At 34.2% G+C, this 26,848-nt stretch overlaps 2 protein-coding genes across 15 annotated transcripts in view; one reads left to right on the forward strand and one right to left on the reverse strand.

Moving 5' to 3' along the window:
• Positions 1-303: 303 nt before the first annotated feature.
• Positions 304-26,848, reverse strand: part of LOC147074780 (uncharacterized) — a 32,858-nt gene continuing 6,313 nt past the window's right edge. The window contains exons 2-6 of one of the 4 annotated variants that reach the window (XM_085942628.1): positions 7,617-8,085; positions 6,823-6,955; positions 4,674-4,950; positions 1,445-2,043; positions 304-783 (exon numbers count right to left, since the gene is read on the reverse strand). In XM_085942628.1, coding sequence (XP_085798754.1) covers positions 740-783; positions 1,445-2,043; positions 4,674-4,950; positions 6,823-6,955; positions 7,617-7,976 — 1,413 coding nt within the window. In that variant the 5' untranslated portion in view covers positions 7,977-8,085 and the 3' untranslated portion in view covers positions 304-739. Of the gene's footprint in view, positions 784-844; positions 2,044-4,673; positions 4,951-6,822; positions 6,956-7,616; positions 8,086-26,848 lie in introns of those variants that run through there. The other 3 variants (XM_085942627.1, XM_085942626.1, XM_085942624.1) reach the window with 3 other exon arrangements.
• On the forward strand, positions 12,363-26,041 carry LOC147074781 (uncharacterized). 11 transcript variants are annotated; one of them, XM_085942630.1, is made up of 10 exons: positions 12,363-12,536; positions 13,376-13,711; positions 13,854-14,026; positions 15,076-15,208; positions 17,942-18,131; positions 19,314-19,523; positions 20,719-20,859; positions 21,656-21,772; positions 22,648-22,896; positions 23,881-26,041. In XM_085942630.1, exons 2-10 carry the CDS (start codon positions 13,675-13,677, stop codon positions 24,329-24,331), a joined length of 1,701 nt encoding a protein of 566 aa, XP_085798756.1. In that variant the 5' UTR covers positions 12,363-12,536; positions 13,376-13,674; the 3' UTR covers positions 24,332-26,041. The 11 variants fall into 11 exon arrangements, with proteins under 11 accessions (XP_085798756.1, XP_085798759.1, XP_085798760.1 ...); XM_085942633.1 differs by lacking the exon at positions 13,376-13,711 and having other exon boundaries at positions 12,363-12,656; positions 13,778-14,026; XM_085942634.1 differs by lacking the exon at positions 13,376-13,711 and having other exon boundaries at positions 12,363-12,656; positions 13,800-14,026.

Below are 26,848 nucleotides of genomic sequence, written 5' to 3' on the forward strand. Positions count from 1 at the left end.
ACAACCCATGCGTTAAAGTGATTCATCAGTGAAACGGCAAATAATTTTCAACCATAGGCGCGACGAAATTTTGCACTCGCTCCCATTCGGAGAGAGAATGTAGAGCTGGAAACACGTCATTTTGCTTCGTGATGGCGACGGCCGTAATAATTCTTAAATCGTGTAAAGATGACTTAAAACGTTACCCATTTACTTTAAAAAGAAAACATGTCAATGAATATATTATTATTGTTACTGATAAAACAATAAACAGAACATTAAATGGACACATGTTGGATTTATAAGACAAATTATATTTTGTTTGACATTTATTTATTTGAAAAAGACATGTTGAGTACATAACAAATTATTAATTCAGGACGTAATCAGTTCGGAAAATCAGAAAAAACAAAGTGGAGAAAAAAAAGACATGCCTCATTTGCACCCGCGACCCGCAATCCGCGCATCGCCTAGCGACGATCTTTTTAGACCGTGTCTCAACTGAGGTATGGCCTTAAGAGGATATGTTACTATGTGAAATATAGCTGGCAGTAGGGTGCAATCATAGATAACAGACGTATATATATCTATATATATGTTTGTTTGTCTGTCTGTTCCGCATGCTTTCCTATACCATTCATCCGATAGCGATGAAACTTTGGTGAATTGTTCTGCGAGCACACCCGCGGAGGTTTCTGAATTAGAAAAACCATCTTCTTATTCATTCTATCTTCTTTTATTCGTATGGTTCCTATACCATTCATCCGATTGCGATGAAACTTTGGTGAGTTGTTGTGCGCACGCCTGAAAAGGTTTCTGAATTAGTACAACCATTTTCTTCTTCTTCATTCTATCTTTTTTTATTCGTATGGTTCTTATACCATTCATCCGATTGCAATGAAACTTTGGTCAGTTGTGAGCTCACCCGCAGTGGATTTAATTAGGCTGATGATGAAAAGATTTAAAAATGTTTATTACCAATTTATTCTTAAAAGGCTTTTTAATATTTTTGGGTCATATTAGCTAATTAAATTTAAATAATTTTCATTGTCTGATACATCTGGTATGTTGTGTTGTCATAGGTATCATCGTCAATGTTATGTCGTTCTCTCTTGGTTCCCTTCAATCTTCCGCTTGCTATACTCATCGTATGAAGCAATGTCATCTAACGTGCGATTTTTATTTAATGATAATTTTTCGCAGGCATCCCATATATCTTTTTTTGGACGATGAAAGGCTAAATTAAACTCGCTATTGAAGATCTTTCTGTAAATGCACACCTTTACAGGATTTTCTGTTGCAATAGCATACATCTCATACATCTTTTGGACATTAAGAGACGCATCAAGATATTTGACTGTGCCGTTTTGTGTGCGATAACACGACTCTATACAAGGGAATGAATTAATATGACTTCTAATAATATCTTTATCGCGTTCGCTGGTACATCTTTTAACATGCTTACCCTTTGTCGGTGACCTTGGTACATTTGTAATATCATTTTGAACATGACGATGAAAATAATAAATTCTTGAATCACATATATCTAACGTAGAACAAAAAAATGCTTGGCAGACTCGTCTTCTTTCACCGAGGACATCAAACGCATATTCATACGTAAATTGTCTCCGGCTGTTTCCACTTAAAGTACGCTTTCGTTTAATATTGTTTTGAGACGTGTATTTACTATAGTAATGATTCTTTTTATCGTCACTCAGCTTGTAAAATTGTTCGTGAATGGCATTCTTTTCTTCTTCCGTAAACTTTAATAAACACTTTAACGGACATTTTGCACAACACCTACTTTTCACTGTTTTGGCTGGATGAAATTTATTGTTTATGTCATAGTACGCTTCACCATTTTCTCGTTTCTTCTTTCGGACATTACGTATCCAACTATTTTGATTGATCTTCCTTTTACGACCAGAATTTTCTTTCTCCCGGACAATGGAAGTAGATGGTTCCGGTGAGTGTTGGCTGGGTAAATTTGGATTATCCATACTGGTAATACTTTCATGGAGTATTAATGGTGAGTCGACAGCTTCTACGCAGTCTCTGAAGCTACTAAAATAAAATAAAAACATTTTAGTTTATAGTCATAGTGTTAATAGAAAAGAGTAATTTAGTAATAGTTGGAGTTACAGCTAACAAGATTTATGTTATAAAGAACACGTTTAATGAGAATCGTGTATTAAAAAAATGTAGTCAGTAAAACTATTATTTGAGTTAGCATTTACTTGGTAGAATTCCATTTTACAAGAAATGAAAATATAATTAATATTAAATTCTACAGGTTTTTTTTAAAAAGGTTTGTCGATAGCTATTTCGGTTGTAACACCCAATGACATATTAGATATAGTAGTAGTATATTAGATGTCACGTGACCATTGACGTATCCGTTTCCATTATGCGATACAAGCTTCGAGAATTTATTGTAATATAACCTTTATTGTAATGGCGTATTAGTGTCATGACTCATTGCGTTAGAAACAGATTCTCGGTTACTTACGACTTTTCGGAGATTAGACGCCAGTGAGCTCAGCGAATCACAGGCGACTGACTGTGCAATGGTTCCTGTCATTCAATTGCATTGAATAAACATTCATCAATATCTTAAAATGGGATTTTATAAATAATAAATAATACTAACACATGCAAAGTGATATCCCATCTTTCTTGGAGTGTTAAGTAGATTTTTTTACAATTTTTAACTAGACACATTGGCATTTTGTAACACAATAATAACGGTGGAGTCGAAACCTGACAGTCAGACATTTTGTATGGGCAGACCCAGCGGTGTCGCCAGACCGCTTGCAAGCAGAATGTTCATTTGAGCGTAGGATACCGATATTAAAATATGAATTTCGCCATCCGGCAGACCCGACACAAAGTGAGTGTCATTTTATTTTCTAGATGCTTCGTCCATATTAATGTCATTGGTAACACCATTATCAAGACTATTCAGATAGGCCGTTTGCCTTTGCTTAAATACTATACGTGTATAGATAGAGACAGAATACATTTTCTTATTCGTTCCAGCAATATTATGAATTTTTTACATTATTATTAATTGTAATATTATTAATACTTTGAAAACCCTAAGTGGGTTTTTTAAAAAGGATATCGAAATTTTCAAAATTTATCAAAATTACAATGTTCGATGGTTATTTATTGACATTATTAATCAATTAAAATATTATTAGTATAATTGTCTTAATCGTGTGTTTAGATTATATTTAATAGTGGCGACGAATACATTACCAAATTTTCATTAATTATGTGATTACTTTTGGATAATTCGCGATTAATTTCCAATTGTTCAAGTAAATTTAATTTTAGACCTTTATTACATATATGCAAACATTGTGGCGTTTCATTGTTACTGATGCTATGCGAGTTTGATATCAAATGTTTAGCAAACTGAGAATCTGTTTTACCATTCCTAAAGACCGGAGGTGCTCTTCAAAACGAGTTTTTATTGACCTGCCAGATTGACCAATGTAGCATAGACTACATGTGCCACATGTTATTTTATAAACTCCGCTTTTCTCCAGTTTGTTGATTTTATCTTTACTATTTTTTAAGTTTAATCCTAGATTATTATTAGCTTTGAATGCTACGTTAACGCTATGTTTAATTTCTTGATAAATTTTGTCTGAAATAATGCCGTGATAACCAATGGACTTGTAATAACGATTTGAATCTTTAACGTTAGGGTATATTGTTGATCTAGCTAATTTAAGTTGTTTTTTATATAATATTTTATCTACCATTGATGTTTCATATCCATTACTTAATAATGTAAAAATTCATAATATTGCTGGAACGAATAAGAAAATGTATTCTGTCTCTATCTATACACTTATAGTATTTAAGCAAAGGCAAACGGCCTATCTGAATAGTCTTGATAATGGTGTTACAACCGAAATAGCTATCGACAAACCTTTTTAAAAAACCTGTAGAATTTAATATTAATTATATTTTCATTTCAGTAAAACTAGATAACAATAATGTTAGACTAGGATAAAAGATCCGTTGACCAACCACTTAACAGAGGGGGCGTATCCTGTATAATAACCCCCGCCGGCATGAGGATTTTCGACACTCAAACGGTCTTTTGTAAAGCTTATTTTGAAATATGTAAAATGTCCACACATGAAATAAACCCGCATGGAATGATTATTTTGTACCGTGGTTTCATAGATATTTTTAAAAGAATATCTCTGCTTCTAAAAGGAAATTGAGCTAAATTTCGCCAAAAATGGTGCATCGATAAACCAATCCTAAGGCGACAAAATGTCAATCCAGTGTCGACACATGAATAACATAACAAGACGTATTTTTAATACTGTTGGTCTTTCATGTTTGCGAATATAATCTGTATTTAGAATAATTTTACTTTGTAGGAAACAAATAAATGACAATAAAAACGGTATTTATTTGATTTCTGGTTAAAATACAAATTATTATGACAGCTATCAGATTTGTTTCGTCATTCACTGTTAGTGGCGCTACCTGCATGCGCACACGTTTGATACTATTTACTATTTACCTGAATAACGCCTGTTTAATTTTTAATTATTACTAATATTCTATGTCGTGTATAAAACAGTAGACGAGAGATTTTTTTTATGCTTAATTTTCATATATTTAGGCGTCATTGATTTAATTAAATATATATATATATAAACAACCTTTTGCTATTCAGATGTATATTTTTCCGTTTACAGCCTGCTGTTGTGAGTGTTTCTGCAGAGAATTCTTCACCGAAAGGATCAGCCGTTGACGTGTCGCCGTCATCAAAATCATCAAAAGAAAACGATAGACTTTCTTTATTGGGAATTTCCATTTCGCTCTCAACAAATTCCAATTTGTTTCTGTCAATTTCTAATTTCGTATCGGTGATTTGCAGCTTGTCATCGATGTCGCTCCCTGGATTTTCATATGGAATTGATAGCACTGTAGATATTTCTGAATAAAAAAAAACACACGAATTAGAAAGATTGTCAATTGAAATAATAAATATACAAGCATTAATATTAATACTATCAACAGAAGGTACTTGTTCCTAGAATTGACGATTTACACCTCTTGAGTGTAGTATTTTTATTGTTTATAAAGAATAATGATCTATTATTAGGCTCTGACGATTTATTATAATATGCTATCGAGTGTATTGTTATTAATAAGATAGGGTTTTTACTAATTAGGTTTTTTACTGACATTTCAACTATGTATTCATAATTTGTTTGTTATATTTTTTGTGACCTTTGACTTGATAGGTAATGGAGATTTACCTACTTTATTGTATTGATTTATTATATAAGCTAGAGTTAAAGGGTGTTCGTTGTCAGTGTGTGTTTACCTTTGGTGAGTGTACACGGTGCCTGAAGATGCCGAAAGGCGAAACCCGGGTTGCAAAAAACGACCTAAATGGAATAGTATAAAACTTAAATCCATTAGAATACAAGCATTATTTTTATTCATCGTGCAAGCAGACTTGTCAATGCCAGCTTAACTAGTCAGTAAATAACTGGACGATAAGTGCACATCTGATGTACTCGAGAGAAAGAATAGGATATATGGGCCCATACGAAAAGGAGAAGAATGGGGTGTACAACGTAACCTGGTACTCTACAACATCTGCCAAGAATAATGTATATCTACGTTCGATAGTTGACTTCGATGGGCGGGCAGAATGGACAGTACCCAAGCGCTGAAGGGCATCCTGGATACCAAGCCTGTGGTCAGATATCGACTGCCAGACTCAGACACAGCTGGACGGTGTCAACAAGAATGCCAGAGCAGCAGTGTGGAAACCTTGAGGACACTGGCACAGGATATGGGGAAATAGAGGAAGTTTTTGGAGGAGGCTATGACTAGAGTTGGGTATTTCCCGAGAAAATCTCAAACTCGAGATTCGGGATTTCCCGAAATGATGAAATTTTGAATTCTCGAGAATCGGGATTTCCAGAAAAGAATTTTCGAGAATTCTCGAGATATCGGGAAATTTAAAAAAAACCTGTAGAAATCATAAAATCAGTGTAAAAACAGACAAATTCCAAAAATATGTAAGAAGACACAAAATAGAAGGAGGAAAACAAAAATAATTGAAAACATTACTTATTAAAATGGAATTTCAAAATACACAGACTGTCAATCGCTACGTTTGCAAAAATTGCACTCATTTTGACTCGACATGACATTTGACGGATCCAACCTACCTCCACCCTTCGCCACTGGTATCTAATAATAATTTTGCTAGGCAACCGAAATGACAATTTGATTTAACGTAGGTGCTGCATTCTAGAGGAATTGAACTGATGACCATGTTGTCATGTGTACCTTGAAAACCTGGAGATGATCAAAAATATAGAATGAGTGCTTGGCACATAATCAGAATGGAGTCGGAGATATATTAATGAACTATACGCTTTGTACAGGAGCCGGCACACCTATAGTCCATCGAATTGGGCCATTTACTGAGGATGGAGGAGTTATGCATGATAAAAACAACTGATATTCTAGAAGCCAGAAAGCAAACTATAACCTGGTCAACCTAATGCATGATAGAGGGTGTGTTGAATTGGATTTAATGATCTTGGAGATTTAATGATCTAAAACTGGAGAAAAGAAGCTTTAAACAGGCCCGGATGGAGGCAGATGCTAGAGAATGTCAATACCAAGATAGGGTTGTTAAAATTAAAGATTGAATTTATTTTGAATGGCAAAGTTGCATGCGTCTAAACAAGCCAATGTGGCTTATGCGGTTTGTGAAGCTTGACTATTATATCACGCCATTATGGCAGGAGCGTTAGGTAAAGTGTTAAAATACAGTCTTACCAATTTTTTTATTAATGTTTTGCTGGGCGTCCTCTACCTGATCTCTGAAGCTTACAGCATCTCGAAGTTTTGTAATGCAGGACTCGCATATCAGATATATACTTCCTGACTTCTCTTCACCAATTTTTCCGAGCTAGTAAGAAACAAAATTGATGATTATTAGTATTAATGCAGTACAAGTAGAAGAAAATCATGCTTGGTTCAAAATATTAATTTATGCAAATCATTATTTTCAAAACAAATACCAATGAATAAAATAAAATTGAAATGCAGATTGCGACACGCTGATGTATGATGAATAGGAATATCTACAAACATTCCTAATTATTATGAAAAATTGATTGAAGAAATGTAAAGCCAAATATTCCACCAATTAAATATTCATTAATTTTTGATATTATATGTTAATAAAAATCATAATTACAAATTTATAATTATCTGTTTCATTATATTATTTAACGTAGGTATTTAAATAATATTAAAAACTTTATCTCGTTGACCAGGTTTATTCTATGTAGACAATTATAATAAATACCATTTACTGTTGGCGCATAGGCTTTTCGATCCAATAATTGTTAATTTAAAATTTTCATACATTTTGATGCATCATTATCACAAACTAAGATTATATTAGGTTTGGTTTGGTCTAAAAAGAAAGTTAAAATCTCATGACGGCATCTGCGGCACATTTACCAAAAATTATAAAAGCTCATGCGGGCATCTGCGGCACAATTACCAAAGAAATGTTAGCTCTTCGATCATAAATCTATTGTAAGACATCTTTTCCTTCCTACCTGTACAGAAAAGCAATATTTGAGCATTTCCGAATACACTTCGAATGAGCCATTGTAACAATGCTTCTTCATCATGTCTTTTAGGTTAATTTTACGAGCTGTCATACAGGTCTGGCAAAATCCCTGCGAAATATCGGCATCCGTACAGTCTTCGGGAGACATTGACTCTTCCACTTTGATGCAAACATCACTCAGACTAAATTCTATTAAATCCATTTTACGCTTTTTATTATGATTTAGATCACCATTGGAAAAGATAATGTAAATGGTTTGTATATTATAATGCAGAACTATATAACTAATTGGCGTCTGACAGATTACGGTGGCGCGCGAGGGCGTACAACTGTCAAGTTTTACCATTTAAAATGATCATAATAACTTTAAAATTACATTTTAATGATGTATTTTGTTTTTAATAATATACTCCTTTTTATGTATTACAGGATAAACAAAAACAAGCTGTCAAAGTCTATGGTAAAATCAAACTTTCGTATTTTAATGGCAATTCGCATCAGTGTTGCCAACCGTACTATAATTATAGTATTTGTACCATAATTTTTGTCCGCGTACTATGTACGATATAAAACAGGTATAGTACGCCCAAAATACTATAATTTTTAATATCGGAAGAAATATGTAAAAAGTACTAAAATTTCGATATTTCCGTTCGATAAATTGGTGCAAAGTACTATAATTTCGCAATATAAGAATATTTGGGAAAAAAATCCCTTGATTTTGGTTTAAAATGAAATTTCTTGAATTCTTCGGTAAGCATTTTTGGTCGGAAGAGGTACCTAAATAAAAAGGGGTCTCGGAGTTACTCAAATTCTCCATTTTTTTTTCGGAGAAACAAAAAACCTGTACATTTTCTACAGATCACGACGCGTACTATATTTTTCCACCAAATACTATAATTTTGGAGGCTCTGTACTATAATTCCAATTTGAAAAGATGGCAACACTGATTCGCATAGACTAATGCTTCAAATACACTCTATGACGATCGGTCATATATATGTCGAAAAACCCGTTTCTTATGTTGGCGTCCTGTGTCACAGAGTGTAAATACGATGTCATAGCTGTCATACAATATGTATGTATAAATGTCGGAATGGCATAGATTTGATCATAGACACTAAAACGCTCTTAGCATATATGTGCCCGATCGTCATATAGTCTATTTGAACCTTAATATATTCGTTAGCGCGCCATGCAGGTTGTGGAGGCGGCGGATGGGGCTTATATGATTTTAAGTCTTTTCTTTTCCTACGCAAGGTTGTGCGCAAAACTAGTTTATAACCGGTTTCGAACGACTTAAAATCATATATATAAGAGAATTTACTTCAACAGCATCAAATGTCTGACATCAGTTGTTCAGTTGATACAACATTATACGACGAAATTAAAGAATTTTTGCAGTACAATGACAGACCAAGAGATCACATTCACGGAAATGGACGCATCTCCTCCTCCAGTGACACCATCTACATCGTCGATGAACAAGAAGCGTCCACATCGTGTACAATCGAATCGCCAGAAACGGGTAATACAGTTTTCGGAAACCCAACAGATATTAGACAACCATTTACCACCGGCAAACGAAAATTGTGCAACACTCATACTGGAATTAATATGGACAGACGATCTGAATATTCCGCTGTTGATAACGAGACTTCAGGATTTAATACGCACAACAATTGGTCGGAGAAACATCATTCAAGACGAAAATCTCACAAATAGTCCACAGTTTACGACAAGCGATGAAAGAATTTATTACATCAAAGAGCGATACGAGCAGTTTGTCATGGGAAAATTTCGTGATATTCCTAAAAGACAGAGAGTTATATCTGACATTATCCAGATTGATAACGTCAGAGGAGGAGAAACAGGAATTAATAAACTCAATGCTACTGGATTCAGGGGAGGAATCTTCATTGTCTGCCTCCATGGAAGAAGCAGATATGGCAACCACTATCATGTCATCCACGACTGCACATATTCCGATTCGTACTGCTTCTGCGCCAGAATGTCAATTTTCGATAGAAGACGAAAATCCGCTAGAAAAACTGTTTGGACATCGACTGTCACAGGAGAGTGGTTGTACAATACAATCGAGTATTTCTGTACGGAGCCAAGACAACTTGTTTTCTGTGAAGTCGATGTGCGAAACTGGCAACGCGGTCAGAAAGTTGGAAATATTCCCATTCCGAGAGGTCTGCAGTGTGGAAAAGAACATGTGGTGGAAACACGCCTCAAAGCGGCTGACTTTCTTAACCTGATCCGATGTGGATCCGCTGATGATAGCGGTGGATCGTGTAGTAACTTTAGCTACGAATCAGATTTGCAAACTGCCCAATCTTCAAAAATAGAAAAGAGCAATGAGCTCCTCGAGTTCTTTCAGAAACACCCGACCAGCCCCATATTAGCGGTTCTTGGAAGTAGTTCATTTTATAATTCTAAATTTAAATGTTATAATAAGAAGAAAAATTACTTTACTAATACATTACAAGAGTATGGTTTTGGATTTTTAAATGTGTCAATTACAGATACTTACAATTTTACATTACGTGGAAATCCACTTTATGCTTGTGCAAGAGCTGATGTTAAAGATTATTATTATAGTATTAACGATTCAGTTAATATTATTGAAGAATTATTAGGTATATTTTCAATTAAAAACTTCTGACAATATTACTCAATTTTTATTTGATGTAAGTATATAATATATTTGAAAAAAAAATTGCAAACCAAAATACAATATGTATATATGGCGATGCTAGTAGTGGAAAATCTTATTTTTTTGATAGGATAATAAATTATGCATTTAATTTTGGACAATTTCAAAATTTTAATAAATTTATATCATTTCCATTGCAAGACTGTGTTGATAAACGCGTTCTTGCATGGAATGAAGTATGTATTGATCCAGGACAATTGGAGACTATAAAGTTATTAGTAGGTGGAGATATATTGAGTGCTAGGATAAAATATGAACCAGATGCTATTATTAATAGAACTCCTATTTTTTGTACTTCTAATTCATATCCATTTCCAAATGATAAACCTTTTAATGATATAATAATATGTTATAAGTGGAAATCTTGTAGAAAATTGAAGGAATATAATAAAAAACCATATCCATTATCATTTTATCATTTATTAAAGAAATATACAAATATATAAATAATTTTGTTTTTATTTTATATACATTTTTTTAACACTTCGATTAACACCGGAAACAGGTGATGGCACAGGAGAATTCGAAATGAAAGAAAATTCTTCTTCGTCTTCTGATACGTCTCGATGCAATGGTCTTTTAAATATTGGACCTCTACGACTCTCTTGTGCAAGGGTAGGTTGAACAGATCCCCAATCGTCATTATTCCATCCACAAAACGTAGATCCATTTATTATAGCCATTGCTTCTTTATATGTCGCTTGTGACTCTCCCTTAACTTGAGCAGATCCTCGATTAAAACCAATCTTTATAGTACATACGATATCGAAGTAACCTGCAGTATTTTGAAATTCGTGCAATGCATCCGATACAGTTATACGGTAACACTATGCCGTTGAAATGTCAGATTTGGCCATTTACAATTATTACAAATATGCCATGATATGGATTATTATATAGAGTGTTTAAAACTAATATTACCATGTTGGTGTGTAGGTAACTAAGTACTTATATATTTTAACTACCTATCTATTGGTTTAATATTACATAAATGTCTAAATCCGAATAAGAAAAGTTAATTCATAATTCATTGACACTGACATTTCAATTCGATAATCGGTTTTACTAAATTAAGACATGTACAGAATCAACTAAAGTAAAGGAAAATATGTCGTATTAAATGTCACGGATATTTAATAGTTGTTCAACAGTTTTAATTTGCAAGAGGTAATTAAAATATCGTATATCTACCATCGTACCTAGTCACATAATCTTTTTCAATGGCTTTTTTGTCATGTTATGAAATTTTACCCACCTACTCATAACATTATAATAATAATATATACTACCTGGTACCTAATAATGAGTAATGAATGAGTTAAGGACTGTTGACAATTATTCACAATATAATTTTATCGTAAGTATTGTGTTTCAATCGAAAACAAAAGATCTCGGTTCTCTATTTTCGAGATTGTCCATAATCGGCATTTTGTGCGAATTCTACCATACGTACATCATTATTCGCAATAACTGCAAACTCCAATATGCAATATCCATATTGAGATTATTGTTAAATGAATTTGAGTGTATGGGCTGTATTATAGACACGAAAATTTATTTTGAAAGCAGTGCTGTCAGTGGTAAATGGTAATACAGAAGGGGGCGAGTTCATAACAAAAGTCTTATATGGTTAAGGATTCCTTTTCTCTATAATCTATAGTTAATAGATGGATTTCGGCTACTTACCAATTTTACTGTAAGTTTATGGTAAGTACGAATTGAGCATTACGCCCATAGACAATATTTGAAAAGAGTAGTGTTCGTGTTTCAATTTTTTCGAAAGTACATTATTTATATGGTATACATAAAACAACTTTTCATTGCATTTATAGTCATAATATCAAGATAAACATCATCCGTCGACCAACCGAATCACGTTTTTAGTTGTTATTCCGTGCGATGCTTCGTTCAAAAATTGCCCTTTTGAGAGCTGTAGGGTCGTAAAACGAACATTTTAATCTAAGCTTAAATTAAAAATGGCAATACTGAATAGAATATCAAATTAAATTTAGTCTATGACAGTATTGATAAACGATAAACATTTTAATGACTTTTCAAACTTCAAAGTGTACATTAGAATTCATGATTTGTTATAATTTAGGCTTAGGCCACACCGAGGTGCTTCGCAAATTGCAGTGCTAAGCTAGATGCTACGATTGTCTACTAAAAACACTGCTGCCGCATGTAACAAATTCAGTAATCGGTTGACATATTTGGGAGCCCTCAAATCAACAACGATGTCTCTCTCAAAACTAACGAGAAAGCTACTGTAACTTCTCACAGAGAATTTAAGTTTAACATTTCGTAAGTCTCAAATTCGAACTTGTTGGGTGCATAATGTCGATTCATCTAGAAGTACCTACCTACTCTTGAGATTTTTAACTTCTCTACAAATAATTTCGGAAATACGATGAAAAGTTTTTTAGTTATTTGAGGATGAACCAGGAAATATTTGACAAAGGCTTCGGCCACATAGGTCGGTGCTGAGCTACGTGCTATGCTTGTCTACTAAAAACACTACTGCCACATTGCCCGCTACGTGCTTAGGTACAATTTCATTTGATATTTGGGAGCGCTCAAGTCAACAACAATGTCACTCTCAAAACTAACCTGAAAGCTACTTCTCACAAAAAATTAAGTTTAAAATTTCGAAAGTCTCAAATTCGAACTTGTTGGGTGCATAATGTCAATTCATCCCATGCGTTATTATTATTATTTATATTATTATTCATAACCTCAAAATATAGGGTGTTTGCCGTTTGTCATACTGAAGAAACATCCGCCATCTTGCAAAATCACTAGGTGACACAATAAAAACACGTTTGTTCGCCGGGAGACTCACTGGCTGACTAATAATCATGTAGCGAGGCGCGAAGCGTGCAGTGTGGTCATTGCGATAGAATAGTGTGCGTTCGTTCACTAGGATATGTCACCTAGCTCGTAGCTTATCACTAAGCACCAAGCGAGGCACCTGCCTGTGTGGCCTTAGTCCTATTGTTTAACATTTTTGTATAATTTGTTAGATGGGTTCCACAAAGGCTTTCTTTTATAAACTACTCCTATTAAAATTTCCTCCATCTTGCAAAATCACAGCTGTTCGCCGGGAGATTCACTAGGTGACTAATAATCACATAGCGAGGAGAGAAGTGTGCAGTGTGGACATTGCAATAGTATATTAACATGCGTCCGTTCGCTAGGATATGTCACCTAGCTCGTAGCTTATCACTAAGCACCAAGCGAGGCATCTACCTGTGTCGCCTCGGCCTACAGTATTGCTACAGTATGTAGATAAAAAATGGGATTTAGATGTACCTAATGAAACATGATTAAACAACTTTGTATAGATTTGCCAATCTTCGGTTAGCCTTTTACAACTATTATGATAATAATATTAGAGCTGTCAAAACTAACTAAAGACCCTTTAGTCCACTTCATCATAACATTTAGATATCATAACAGAATGATTATTCAAACACTGATCGCTGGGTATTAATCTTGAAGATATTTCCAATATGATGCTGGAAGACGTCGATGCTTCTGACAATGCGCAGGACTTTTGTCAGACTTGTATGTCTACAGATGAAAATAACCTAAAAGACATGATTAAGAAACATTATCACAATGGAAGATATGAGGTGTATTCAGAGATGCTTGACTATTGCTTCTGCATGCAGGTGAGAACAAATGAAATTCAATTTCCAAAGAAATTACATTCCCGCTAACAGTATATTTTTTAATGTACTGAGGTAAATAAAACAAGTTTTGATGTTGGTCATCTCGTTTGGTTTATACCCAGTTTACACGTGCATGGATTTACTGCTGACAGTACGTATTACCCAGGGAGATGTCTCTTGACCAATCAGAGGTCAGCTATGACCTAGCCAATCAACACTCGAGCTGCGAGACTATTTTTCACTGATGTCATGTCATTCTTTTCGAATTTCATAATATTTTCAAAACAAAAGCAATCATGCAATATTTTTCCAGTTGACATTGGTGTAAATAAAAAATAGTATTATATTATTTAATAGTGTCAATAATATTAATGTTCAGTGTTTTTAAACCATATTGATAAAAAGGTTTTGCAATTCGACAGCTGGTAATAAAATAAATTAATGGGTAAGTCTACTTTTATTGTGTTCTACCCCATTTACACGTGCATAGATTTACTGTGCACAGTAAGAAAATGTATGGGGAAACATGTATTATCCTGCAGTTGGCAAGTTTGGAAGGTTCCGAATTTCAATGCGCAAGTAAGATTATTTTCGATCTCATTGGATTCAGTGGCGGACATGCCGGTAAAAAATGAACTACCCATTTTGAGCTTAACCGATTTTAAATAAGACCTGTCAGATAGTACTATAAAATGACAACATCGCGCCTCGCTTACACTTGAAGAATGAGATTGTAGAGACAGTCAGCACTTTTACGTGTAAACAGTTATTGTCATGATAGTGGGCAATTCCATGCACGTGTACAGGCGCTATAATGTTTATAATAACGAGTAACGCTTATAACGAGCAAATTCAGTCGGTCCCATCTTCCTCGTAATAACCAAGTTCGACAGTATTTTAAAATATATTCTCAATGTTAGACAACAAAAAGATTAACCGAAATTTATGGGGGCAATTCAAAGATTAAAATTGCTCTGTAAATTTAACATTTAGCAGTTAATAGGTTATGCCCAAACAAAACCGAAGTATTCGATTTGGTTTTCTTTCAGTTGGGAAACAGTCATGGCGATAAATCAGAAGATGTCTACTTTATCTGCGAGGCGTGCATCAAAAAACTGCGAGATGTTGTCAAGTTTAAGAGTCAAGTCGAGAAAGCGCAGCAGGAAGTCAAACATCAATACAGTAAGATATCTTATATCAATTAAAACCACAAAGATTAGACATCTATAATTGAGAGAGTAATACAAAAAACTGCTCCTGCTAAAAGTGCACTTTTCTGTTTTCTTTCTTTCTTCTTTTAACCATGTCCGATCCTGATAGGATCATATGGGCCTCCACAGAACGGAGGTTTGTATTAACAGATTTTTGTTTTGGATGTTAGCCACTTGCTCAACCTATTAGGTCCAGACTCTTATTCCAAACACAAATTGAAAAATAATTTATCGACTGTAGAAAAGAAAAAGGTCGTAACCCACAGTATTTTCAAGATAGGTTTTATTGCATAATAACGTTGTACATGACTAAATACACGTTGTGTCCAAAGGATGTAAGCTGCAAATGCCGAATTATTATCTAAATTTAGCTAGCAGTGACGTGGGAAAACGGCTTAACCATCTTTGTCCGTTTTTTTTTAACTCAATAATTAATATCAGATTAAAGATGTAAAAACCAAACTATTAATTATTATCATGCACTTCAAGATTATGTCTATTTTGTATTTTAACTTTTTTTTTGTGTTTAAAACCATAACAAAAATATTTTTGTGCCTAATTTGCTAATGCCTTTGTGTAAAATTTGATTTGTGTGGATTATGTCCTTTTTTCTTTCCGCAGTCGATGTATATTCGCAATGCCCCATGATTCGAACCTGGGACCCACGACATTATAAGCCGACGTATATGCCACTCGGCCATCGTGGGTTCTCTTTCTCACTCACTCGGCATTTACTGCATGGCATTGGTTGAACAATAATTATTATAACACTACATAAACTCAAGATAAACCGCTATAATAAGGGATACCATGACTTTAAATCTTGGAATTTGAGATATCTCAGATACGAGGGTGGGTCAATAAGTCCTTAGAAAAGCCGACAGGTGGCGCGACTAGTACTGCAAGCGGTTTGTTTTCATGCAGCGGCACTACCGATTCAGTATGCTGCGAAGTTTCAATCAGATTGGTCGGGTTGTTGTGTTTCTCGTACATTTAAAAAAAAAATTTGCTTGTGGAAAATGGAAAATGGAGAAAATTGAGTTTAGAGTTGTTATTAAACATTTTAATATAAAAGGGTTAACAGCAAAGGAAATAAAAAATGAGTTGGATTTAGTTCACGGCATATCTGCTCCTTCACTTGCAACTATTTATAACTGGTTAAATGAATTTAAACGTGGTCGTACATCAACAAAGGATGAACCACGCTCAGGACGTCCTGTAGAGGTGACTACACCAGAAATGATCAATAAAATCCACGATATGGTGTTAAGTGACCGAAGATTAAAGTTGAGTGAGATAATTGAGGTTACAGGGATCTCAAAAGGTAGCGTCATTTCTATTTTACATGACAAATTGGGCATGAAAAATATTTCTGCAAGATGGGTGCCGCGTTTGCTCACAGTCGACAATAAACGCAGTAGGGTGGTGGCCTCTAAAGCCCTGTTGTCGCTCATGCAACGCAATCCGGATGAATTTTTTCGTCGCTTTGTGACTGTATATGAAACATGGATACACCACTATACTCCCGAGACGAAAGAACAGTCAAAGCAGTGGATTGCGAAGGCAAACCATGTCCAAAGAAGGCGAAAACCGTAAAATCAGCTGTTAAGGTTATGGCTACTGTATTTTGGGATGCACGTGAAATTATTTTCGTTGACTATTTGGAAAAAGGAAAAACAATAACAGGGGATTATTATGCATCTTTATTGGACCAGCTAAAAAACAAAATTGAAGAAAAACGGCCTCATTTAAACAGGAAAAAAATCCTCTTTCATCAGGACAATGCCCGTGTTCACACATGTTTACGATCAATGGCTAAAATTGAAGAATTGAAGTTCGAATTGGTCGACCACCCACCGTATTCGCCAGATTTAGCCCCCAGTGACTTTTTCCTTTTCCCAAACTTAAAAAAATGGCTAAGTGGACAACGTTTTTTTTCAAATGAAGAAGTCATCGATCGGACAAATGCTTATTTTGAGGACCTTCCGAAAACTTATTTTTCTGACGGTTTAAAAAAAATTGAGAAACGTCTAACCAAGTGTATTGAGCTCCAAGGAAATTATGTTGAGAAATAAAAAAAAAATACAAAAATAAAACCTGTTTTAATGCTTTTTTCTAAGGAATTATTGACCCACCCTCGTAGCATAGTTATAAATATAAACAAAACGATTCGCAATGTCGTATTCTTTGGTTCGGCAGAGGATAGGTATTGCAGATGAAAGACGGTAGTACTTGTTCGTGATGATGGAGGAGGGGAGAATTTATTTACTGTTTCAAATAAGTACAATGGTACAGTCGATGCACTTGAATAAATATAACGGTAATTCGGTGTGATGTGTCTTTGACGGGAACTTGTAAACGAGTGAGATGTCCAATCGAGTCTGACCCGCACTATGAAATAATATTTAGAAATTATGATGAAATAAGTAACAGTAATTCGTAATGTTATGAAATTGCAGATTCGCTATCTCATAACATTTCTAAATCATATTATATAGGTACTGACTGATTGTATGTGAAAAATGAATATTTAATAAATAATATTATAATTGAGATCTAGGAATCCGATGACAGTCACAAAACAATTGTCAATCAGATCAATAGCTTAATGGGTAAGAGCAATCTCCAGAACATTTTTTTGCAGGAATTTTATATAGAATAGGTATGCTTCTGAGATTATTCAAAATTGTTCCTTATATTTCAGGATCATCAAAATCGTCTAGAAATATGTCCATAGGCTTGGATTCATGCGATGATGATGGTTTGAAAACTGTCTTCAAAGAAGAACAACATGTTGATAGTGATTATAAAATGGACACTTCTTTCTCTGGTGACTCTGATTTCAAGGAGGACCTGCCACCCATCTCAGACGACATACAGGAAAATAAACATAGGTATTCACTCAATTGACAAAAAACAAACATGAATTATCACTCTTGATGTAATTCTACAATAATTAATAAATCGCGAGCCTAATACTACAATGTTCCAAGTGTTCATCTTTGACAAAACCCGAAGTAGTATTTATTATAAGATCCCTCATTGCTACTTTTGTTTTGCCAAAAACAAACACTTAGAACGGGCATGCCCAACTTGCGGCCCAAATGAAGACTTTTTGCAGCCCAATTGAAGTTTTCAAGTTACTATATTTTGCATTTTGGTATTCATACAATAAAAAGAAATCGATCTCGTAAATTTACCACATTTATATTATATTTTGTGAAATTAGAGCTTTCTTGTTGTGATGCGTGCTAATAGTGAGCCAACCCGGTATATCAAATCTTCGATCAGTTGGACATTTTCGGATGTATTTGATTCTCCTTCCATTTTGAGTCGTTCAAAATGATCAAAAAGTTTAACAGTATGCGAATGAAACAAGTCCCGACACTCTAAAATAAGCAAACAATGACTCACAACACAGATTACAATGATAAAAAAATGAAATCTTACCGGTAAATCACGAAATAATAATTTGCCAAAAGTCTACTAGTAATGATTATAAAACTATCATAAAAAGAATAAACTATAAAGTCACAATATTCCAGCCGTAAAATAAAATACAGAATCTCACTGATAAGTTGCACAACGGGAAATTCCAGTATCTCGGTAAAATTATACGCCATACATGCAAACGTGTGGCATAACCCTGCTTAGCGACACGTTTCGGTAATCCAATGAAGCTCTTTTTAAAACCAATGTAACATTGATTTTAAAACAAAATATGTTTATTGTAAATATTACACCATGATCCCAAGAGATGTCACTGTGTATATTATTATGTTTGATTAATTAAACCCACATACGTTGCGTAGTATACTGAGTGTAAGTAGAGCGTACATATACGCTTATTTTCTGTAGCTGGCACTGTGCTCACGGAGTTGGAGAGCGTGTTAACCGGTTATTACATAATAGTAATTATGTTTTCAGCCATCAAGAAAAAATAGCCCATCTGCGGAAAGGATAAATGGTTTTTGGGGAAAAATTATTCATACATTTTCATCAACGTATTATGGATTATGTAGTTATAAACATAATATGTACCACGTTCAGCGTCAAATTGGTAATTATGTTTTCAGCCAATCGAAAAGAAATAGCCCATCTGCGATAAGTACAAATGGTGATTTTAAGCTGAAGGAAAGATTATCTCCCCCTGTGCCAATAAATTATCACAATGAGAAGCCGTCATCATCACGTCCTAGCTTACTCCAACAGCCCCCTCCGCCTGTCCCTGTCCAGAGGGTCTGCATACCAATTGAATATTCAAAAATTGACCAATCAAAATGCAAGTAAGAATTCTTGTTTTCTATATATTCAGTGTTTTATCATCATCATCAGCCAGGTTGTTTTACTGCTGGATGAAGGACCCTCCTTAGCTACTCTTCACTACTATTTTTTTGCTGCCACATATATTCGTCAAACTTGATGAATTCGTCAATACAGTAGGCTCTAAAGTGATGCGCGGTTGACCCATGGGTACCACTGTTATCAGTGGCGAAGATCCGACATAAATAGTGCACACTAAACCTTGTCAGTAATATGTATTTGTTTTCATTGAACTAAGACTGCAAATTGCATAATATAATGTTGGTTAGTTTTTAAAATTCAATTAAACCCTGCGTAAACCAAGCCATAATAGATAATAGACATAAAATATTTGTATCTTTATAAAATGATATCGATTTATACCTATAATGAATTTAAGAAAACTAACTAACTAAGAATAAGTATGTCTGAAAAACTGTGCACTATTTTTGCATAGCATACCTAAACTATTATGGTTTGGCTTAGGCAGGGTTTATTTGAATTTTAAAAACTTAGCCATCTGCAATTTATATTCTTAGTTCAAAAAAAACAAATAAGTATGACTGACAAAGTTTAGTGTGCACTGTTTATGTCTAATCTTAACAGCTTACCTCCACCCCTCACCACTGCATTGTATGCATCTGTCCACTAGTTGACATGTCTAACCCATTTCCATTTTATTATATTGACGGCCTCTATCACATTGTCTATTCTTGTCTGCCTTTGATTTCTTTTGTGGGTTTATGATTATGGGTAGAATTACATTTCACTATTCTATTTGTCAAAACAAATTACCGAAAAGACCCAGCCCGTGTGGACTGCGAGAAACCCTAAGAACGCGTGAAACAACTGTTAGTACCCGAATTTGGTTGGTTCTAGAAAAATTATCCATTCGACAAATATCCCCGGGACATAAAACCCACAGGTTACTGACAGATGGGTTGTTGTCAGGGCGATTTTTGTTCAGAGGGTAATTGTCCGATTACCCTAAAATTTTGTGTTTTCTTGCAGTAAAAATATGCCAGCTCTCACAGATCTAAAATGGTGTACATTTTTTTTAGTATAAACAATTTCTTGTTACGTATTTCAATAGACGTCAGTAATCACATTTTTATATAACAAGATCGTCACTCTAGAAATATAGATTCAACACTCTTAATAGTAAAAATTTGATTTCAGCCAATCAAGAGGAAGTACCCCGTCTGTGGAAAAAAAAAATGTTGGTTATAATTTTAAGAAAACATCAACTCCGCCTGTCCTAATTAAACTCAGTAACCAGAACCCACACCTGCTGAAGACCAACCAATTAAAAAAAAGCAAGTAAGTAAAAATTCTTTTAATCTTATGACTTTATTCAGCGTTTGTTTTGTAATTGTACCAATTCATCATCAATTTATAAACAGATATGATTACACACTTCTGTGGAACAGATCTTATCTTCAAAATTAACAAGAAAAAGTGATAAACATACATATATGTAAATCAATAAGTGATAGTAATGATAAATATGGTATGTCATATTCCGAGTGTTGATTATCCTGGGATATGAACAGTCAGGCATGACTTTTTTCAATATGAGCCGGCTAGCCGAGCTACCTGCTTGAAACGAGATAGAGGTGACAATAATTGCATGTTGAAAATGAATACAAACATCGCGACACTAGCGTCACATTAGAGTTGATGTATTACACACCCTCTATCTATTCTGTGAAATGTCATTGATACTACTGTACTACTGAATTGCAGACAATATACCATTGTACAGTGTAGAATATACAACGTAAAATATATTATAAATTCCATATATAATTCAACAATATAACTGACTGAGATATATTACATATTATATAATTCCATTTCTTTTTTAGGTTAAACAAACATCAAACTGACGTAATATAAAAAAAACGTCAGCTGTCTGGTACATGCGTTAAGCAGCAGCTGTTAAATGTTAACTTACAATTTAGATAACTACATTATATACAGAATTTACCCGAGCGATATCCGTGTTATTTCTTATCACCAAAAAACAGAAAGGTTTTATCGTGTTAACTAGTTGGAATAGCCCTGTTGGTGCTGTATGTATTAATGTATCTAAATATAGTCATTTTTGTTTCAGTCTACCGGGAGCAAACAGTTCATCTGCGCTACATAAATATCCTGATGGGCTTCGGCGTCGGCGAAGATTTGACAATGACTTGCCATACAAGTTAGAAATCGGCCAATTGAAATGCGAGTAAGTGGTCTTCTTTTCAATATATTCAACAGCCTACCTATATTCCTCGCCACTGACATATTGTAACTACACTATGCACACTGTACACTAACTAAGAATAATGGATGAAAATTTACAATTATGTATTCAATTGAAAATAAGTAGCTATTATCAAAAGCGATGCATGGACTCCGTTCTAATTAATCTTTTAATAAAAAAAATTGAAATATTTTCCCCTAAATACCCATATATGTATATTATATGCGGCTCTCTGGTACCTTTGTTATCCTGTTTCCTTGACAATTTGGCTCTTCTCACTTGACAAACTGCCGACCCCTGGCCTAGTCATAACTCACATTCCGTCATTTTTTAGTTAAATATACCAAGTGATTCTAAAGGCATTAATCTATATAAAGAAAAATAGTTGGCCATCAAAAGTCACTTTACACCATGTGAAAATCGATGACAAAGTTGACTGTTGGTGTCATAACTCACATTTTTCAATGAATAATAACCTAACCTTGCCGAACAGAGAGCTCTATTACTTAGGAGTATTATATATATTTAAAAAAAAATTAAGTAAATCGAGGTACTCACTCATTAATATTCAAGGGAGTTGAATACTTTTCTTTTATGTAATTACAAAAAACAGTGCGCTGAGAGTTATTTGCAATTATCTCAAAACTCGATTTTGGGAATATGTGAGTTATAGGCAACTCAACTGATGATTCACTGTTGAACGACTGAATATTAATAATCGAAATGACCCCACCCCAACTTACAAGTTGATCAACTTTGCCTTTCAAGAGCTTATAGAGTTGAATGACAAAAACGCGGCATATTCCTCACATCCAATTTTACGGTAGCTGTATTAATCGTTATTTCGTTTTTTGCAGTTTATGCGAGGTAACATTCGAGACGTATCGCCGCCTTCAACAACACATGCCGAGCCATTTCCCCAATTATACGTGCGAAATCTGTGGCAAGGCGTTTGCCAACTATAAGAAATTCTACTTGCACAGAGGGGCTCATTCGTCCACAACGTATTCATGCGATTTGTGTACAGGAAAAACGTTTAAGACCAAGGAATACCTCAACGTGCACACGAAACTTAAACATGGAGACAAAATATTCAAACTTTATAAGTGAGATTGCATTTCAATGTTAATCCTTTGAATTAAGTATGGTTGTACACGCCTTATTTGAATCGTCAAAATTTTTATTTCAAATAAAATGTTATTATTTCTTTAAATATATATAGTAGATAGATGTATCAATGATATATAAAATTTATTATAATTATATCATCCATTTGTAGTAAGGAAAAAAATATGTAAACATTGCGAAAAAAATCTCATTCCTCAAGGATATATAAAATGTGGCACAGTAGCAAGTGGATCGATTTCACGCTTTTGCGTAAGTGTTTTTTTGTGACTTTATAGGTCAAATTCAATTGGATGTTGGCAGTCAAAATCATATTTGTCTATTGCTAAGCTCACTTTGGAATCAGATCGTGATATCGTGAATCTGGATGATTTTTTAAAAAATATAATATTAGATGAATTTAGAAAGTATATAAAATGTTGAGAACTGCTGTTTGAGAATTTATTGTACTATAGTCTATTATCCAAGTAATAATAGTATAATAATAATAAATAGAAAAAGTGTGAAATGAATGAAAAATATATTTTTGTAACATGTTGGGAGCCACTGACCTTGTTTTTACTATAATGCTGTGTGTTGCTGCGTAATAAAAATAGTAATAGTAACAATAAGATATATTTGGGAAAACTTAAAAATTAACTCACTAATCAAACGATTAATTTGATTGCAGATTGGCAATTCATAATATTTTTTATTCGCTTTGAACCTAATGTGTAGACTGTCATATAAATCTAACCAGCGACGGCAGCTGTGCATAGATGAAAATGGAATGACAGCATCTAAATGTTCCCTATTGAATTAAAAAGAACTAACGAACACGATCTGCAATTTGTATTCTAAATTCAATGAAAACAAATGAGTATGACTGACAAGGCTTAGTATTCACCATTTATGTTGGATTTCTAAAGCCTACTGCCATTAGCCGACACCATTGTAGGAATACAATATACAATTTTTATTTTTAGGTGCCCCACATGCGACGAACGTTTTGATGGCTACCACCAAAGACAGAAGCATCTAGTAGTCGCCCACGGGGAAGCACCTCAACAGTTTAAGTGTCATCTGTGTACCCGCGTTTTCTTAAGGTCCAGCCTGCGTTCAAAGCATATCCGCGCCACACACCTAAACGAAAGAAACTATGAGTGCGAAGTTTGCAAAATGAGATTTTTTGTAAGGACTTCCTTGAGGGATCATATGTTGACACACACCAAAGAGAGAAACTTTGAATGTACGGTTTGCGGGAAGAAGTATCTCCGACAGTCCACCCTGACTGAGCACATGAAGATTCACACCGGCGAGAAGCGTCACGTGTGTGAGATCTGCAGCAAGGCTTTCACACAGAAGTGTTCGCTCAAGGGACACATGGCTACTCATCATCGAAATGCTTCGAACGAAGAGTCTTCAACATTGGAATGAATCAACAATGAACAGACAGAGGGGAATGGACAGTTTGTCACATTACGCACACGGAATATTACTTTGGTATAGCATGGCGCAGGTGACACAAACGGACACTGATAGTCTTAACAATTGGTCTGTTTTGTCAATATAACCACTAATTTAAAACAAACATCAAACTTTTTATTCTGTTGGCAAGTCTGCACTGAAATAAAATTGTATTACAGGAGACACCATACCTTACAAATCTGAACAGAAAATGGGTACTTTTACCAGAAAAGGTTCTAGACATTGGTCTAAGAATCAACCTTATTTCAATGTAGGAAGGGGTTCAATTTTGATTACATATAATGTCATATACAATATGTATTATTTGTAAGATGAAAATATCTACCATTAAAATTCAAACAGGTTAGGGAGAAAAAAAACCATAATGACATAATTATATACAAATTAACACATTTTGGAATTTCACCCTTATTACAATTCAGGTAGAGATCAGTTTTACATCACTTACATATGTATTTATCTGTGTATATGACAAAACAGTAACTTGTATCAAGTGATTCTGGCAGACTTAATTGTAAATAGCTTGGTCAGCTTAGCGTCATTTTATTTTTCACATATTTCTTCCATATATTTTAATTTGAAACATTCTTAAAAAAAACAAGTATCTACAGTGCGTCGTCATAGGATTTTATTTAGTATGAATATCTATTGACATGCTCAATACTTTCCATTCACCATACTGTTGCCGGAACCTCCCCATGGAAGGTTTTTTTGACAATACAGTAGTTATAAGTGACATCATCTCCTTTTATTTTGTACAGAATCAATCATTCATTCTTTAAAATTGTTATCTAGTATGTAAGTTCCCTATTGTATGTTATATAGAATCCCCAGTGCAGTATTTGTAAATCAATTACGGCATCCATCTCTCTCTCCTGTGCGTTCCACTCACAATTAAGTGACACCAATGTATCTAAACACCTCGAGATATACCGCTGTGCTTTAACTCGACTGTGTTATGCTGGCCGGAATTTCTTCTGCAATAAACGCCTGTTCTCTGCAATACTGACTTCTCACTAAGAACCCTTCCTGACGACCTATGCGTTAAGAGGATATGATACTATGTGAAATATAGGGGACAGTGGGGTGCGATCCGTAGGTGACACGGATTTGGCGCAAATAGTGTCTCATTTAATGTAACATTTTTTAGGTCAGGAAAAAAGGAACATTCTCAAAAGGGTGAAGGAACACAATAATACAATATGCTCCAAATTAATTTGTATTTCTTATTAAAAAATTTAGTTTTTAATACTCCTAATTTACGTTTTTTGCTAGTACCTTCAAATACGCAACATTGGGGAGAATAAAATTATTTTTTTATTAAAAAAATCACACAAATTGGTTTGGAGCATTTTCTGACTGACTTGACTATTTATTTACCTATCCTCTTTGGCCCCGAAATGTTTGCTAAAGAAAAAATGGCCGGCGGCCTAAAGAAGTTTACATATTTAAAATTATTTTGAAGAGTGGTAGATTTCGCATTTTGCAAATTACTGCGGCAAAGAAAAAGGACGATCTGTTGCCATACATTCCTCCAATCCACCACACTATATTCAGGAATCTCCCAGTCGAGTTACCCAAAGATCTGACATATTCAGGTCTATGACGAAGAAAAATAAACTCAACCTCTGCTTGTAAGTTTAAAATGTCCTTTCTCTCAAAAATCGAAAAAAAAAATAATATATTATATTTATTTATATTTTTATATTTTATTTCAAATCAATTAATATAAATAATAAAATTTCAAACATAATATGGCGTGGATCAAAATATAAAACAAAATTGGACTTATATGACATCTGTGTCTTTATTTTTCTCTTCGCTCCTAAGAAAAATAAAATAATTCGCAAGCAAAGTGAACCAAGTCCATAAAAAAATGTTTATGTCAATGTTAGGCCCTCCGCCGACGCAGCAACTTAAATCCGCCGGAACTGAGACTCCAGTATCTAGCTAATGTATTTCAATGGTGGCTCGCTGACGGTAAGACTGGAGTCTCTCATTTTCAAAGTATCCGCAACTGAAATTGAGGAAACGCGACATGCTAGTCTTCCAGTTATCCATTAAACAGTGGTACCAATATCAGTAGATTCGATGAAAAAAATCATATTTTCTTACCAAAATTGGTAGCACTTCTAACAGTGTCATGCCATAAACCATCAAGATTACAAACCAAGACGTCAAACGCGAGCAAAGATGGACGAACACATTTTTAATTTAAATTTTATGGCAGAAGTCGAAAAACATCTCTGCCTACCTTTTTATTAAACATTGTTTTCAAACATTATGACTACCTACCTATATTAAATTAAGCATTTATTTTTGTCCTTTTTTATTTTTATTAAACATTTTCAAACAATATGACTATATATTATTTTAGTACTTAAAGTAGTGTAGAAGAAAGCAACCTCCCATGAGGTGGCGAAGGAATTATTACATGTTGTTTATAAGGTAAGTGATACAAAAATG

Source organism: Rhyacophila brunnea, unplaced genomic scaffold (assembly GCF_057557595.1).
Source record: "Rhyacophila brunnea isolate RB1 unplaced genomic scaffold, BYU_Rbru_1.0 scaffold_15, whole genome shotgun sequence".
Lineage (NCBI taxonomy): Eukaryota > Metazoa > Arthropoda > Insecta > Trichoptera > Rhyacophilidae > Rhyacophila > Rhyacophila brunnea.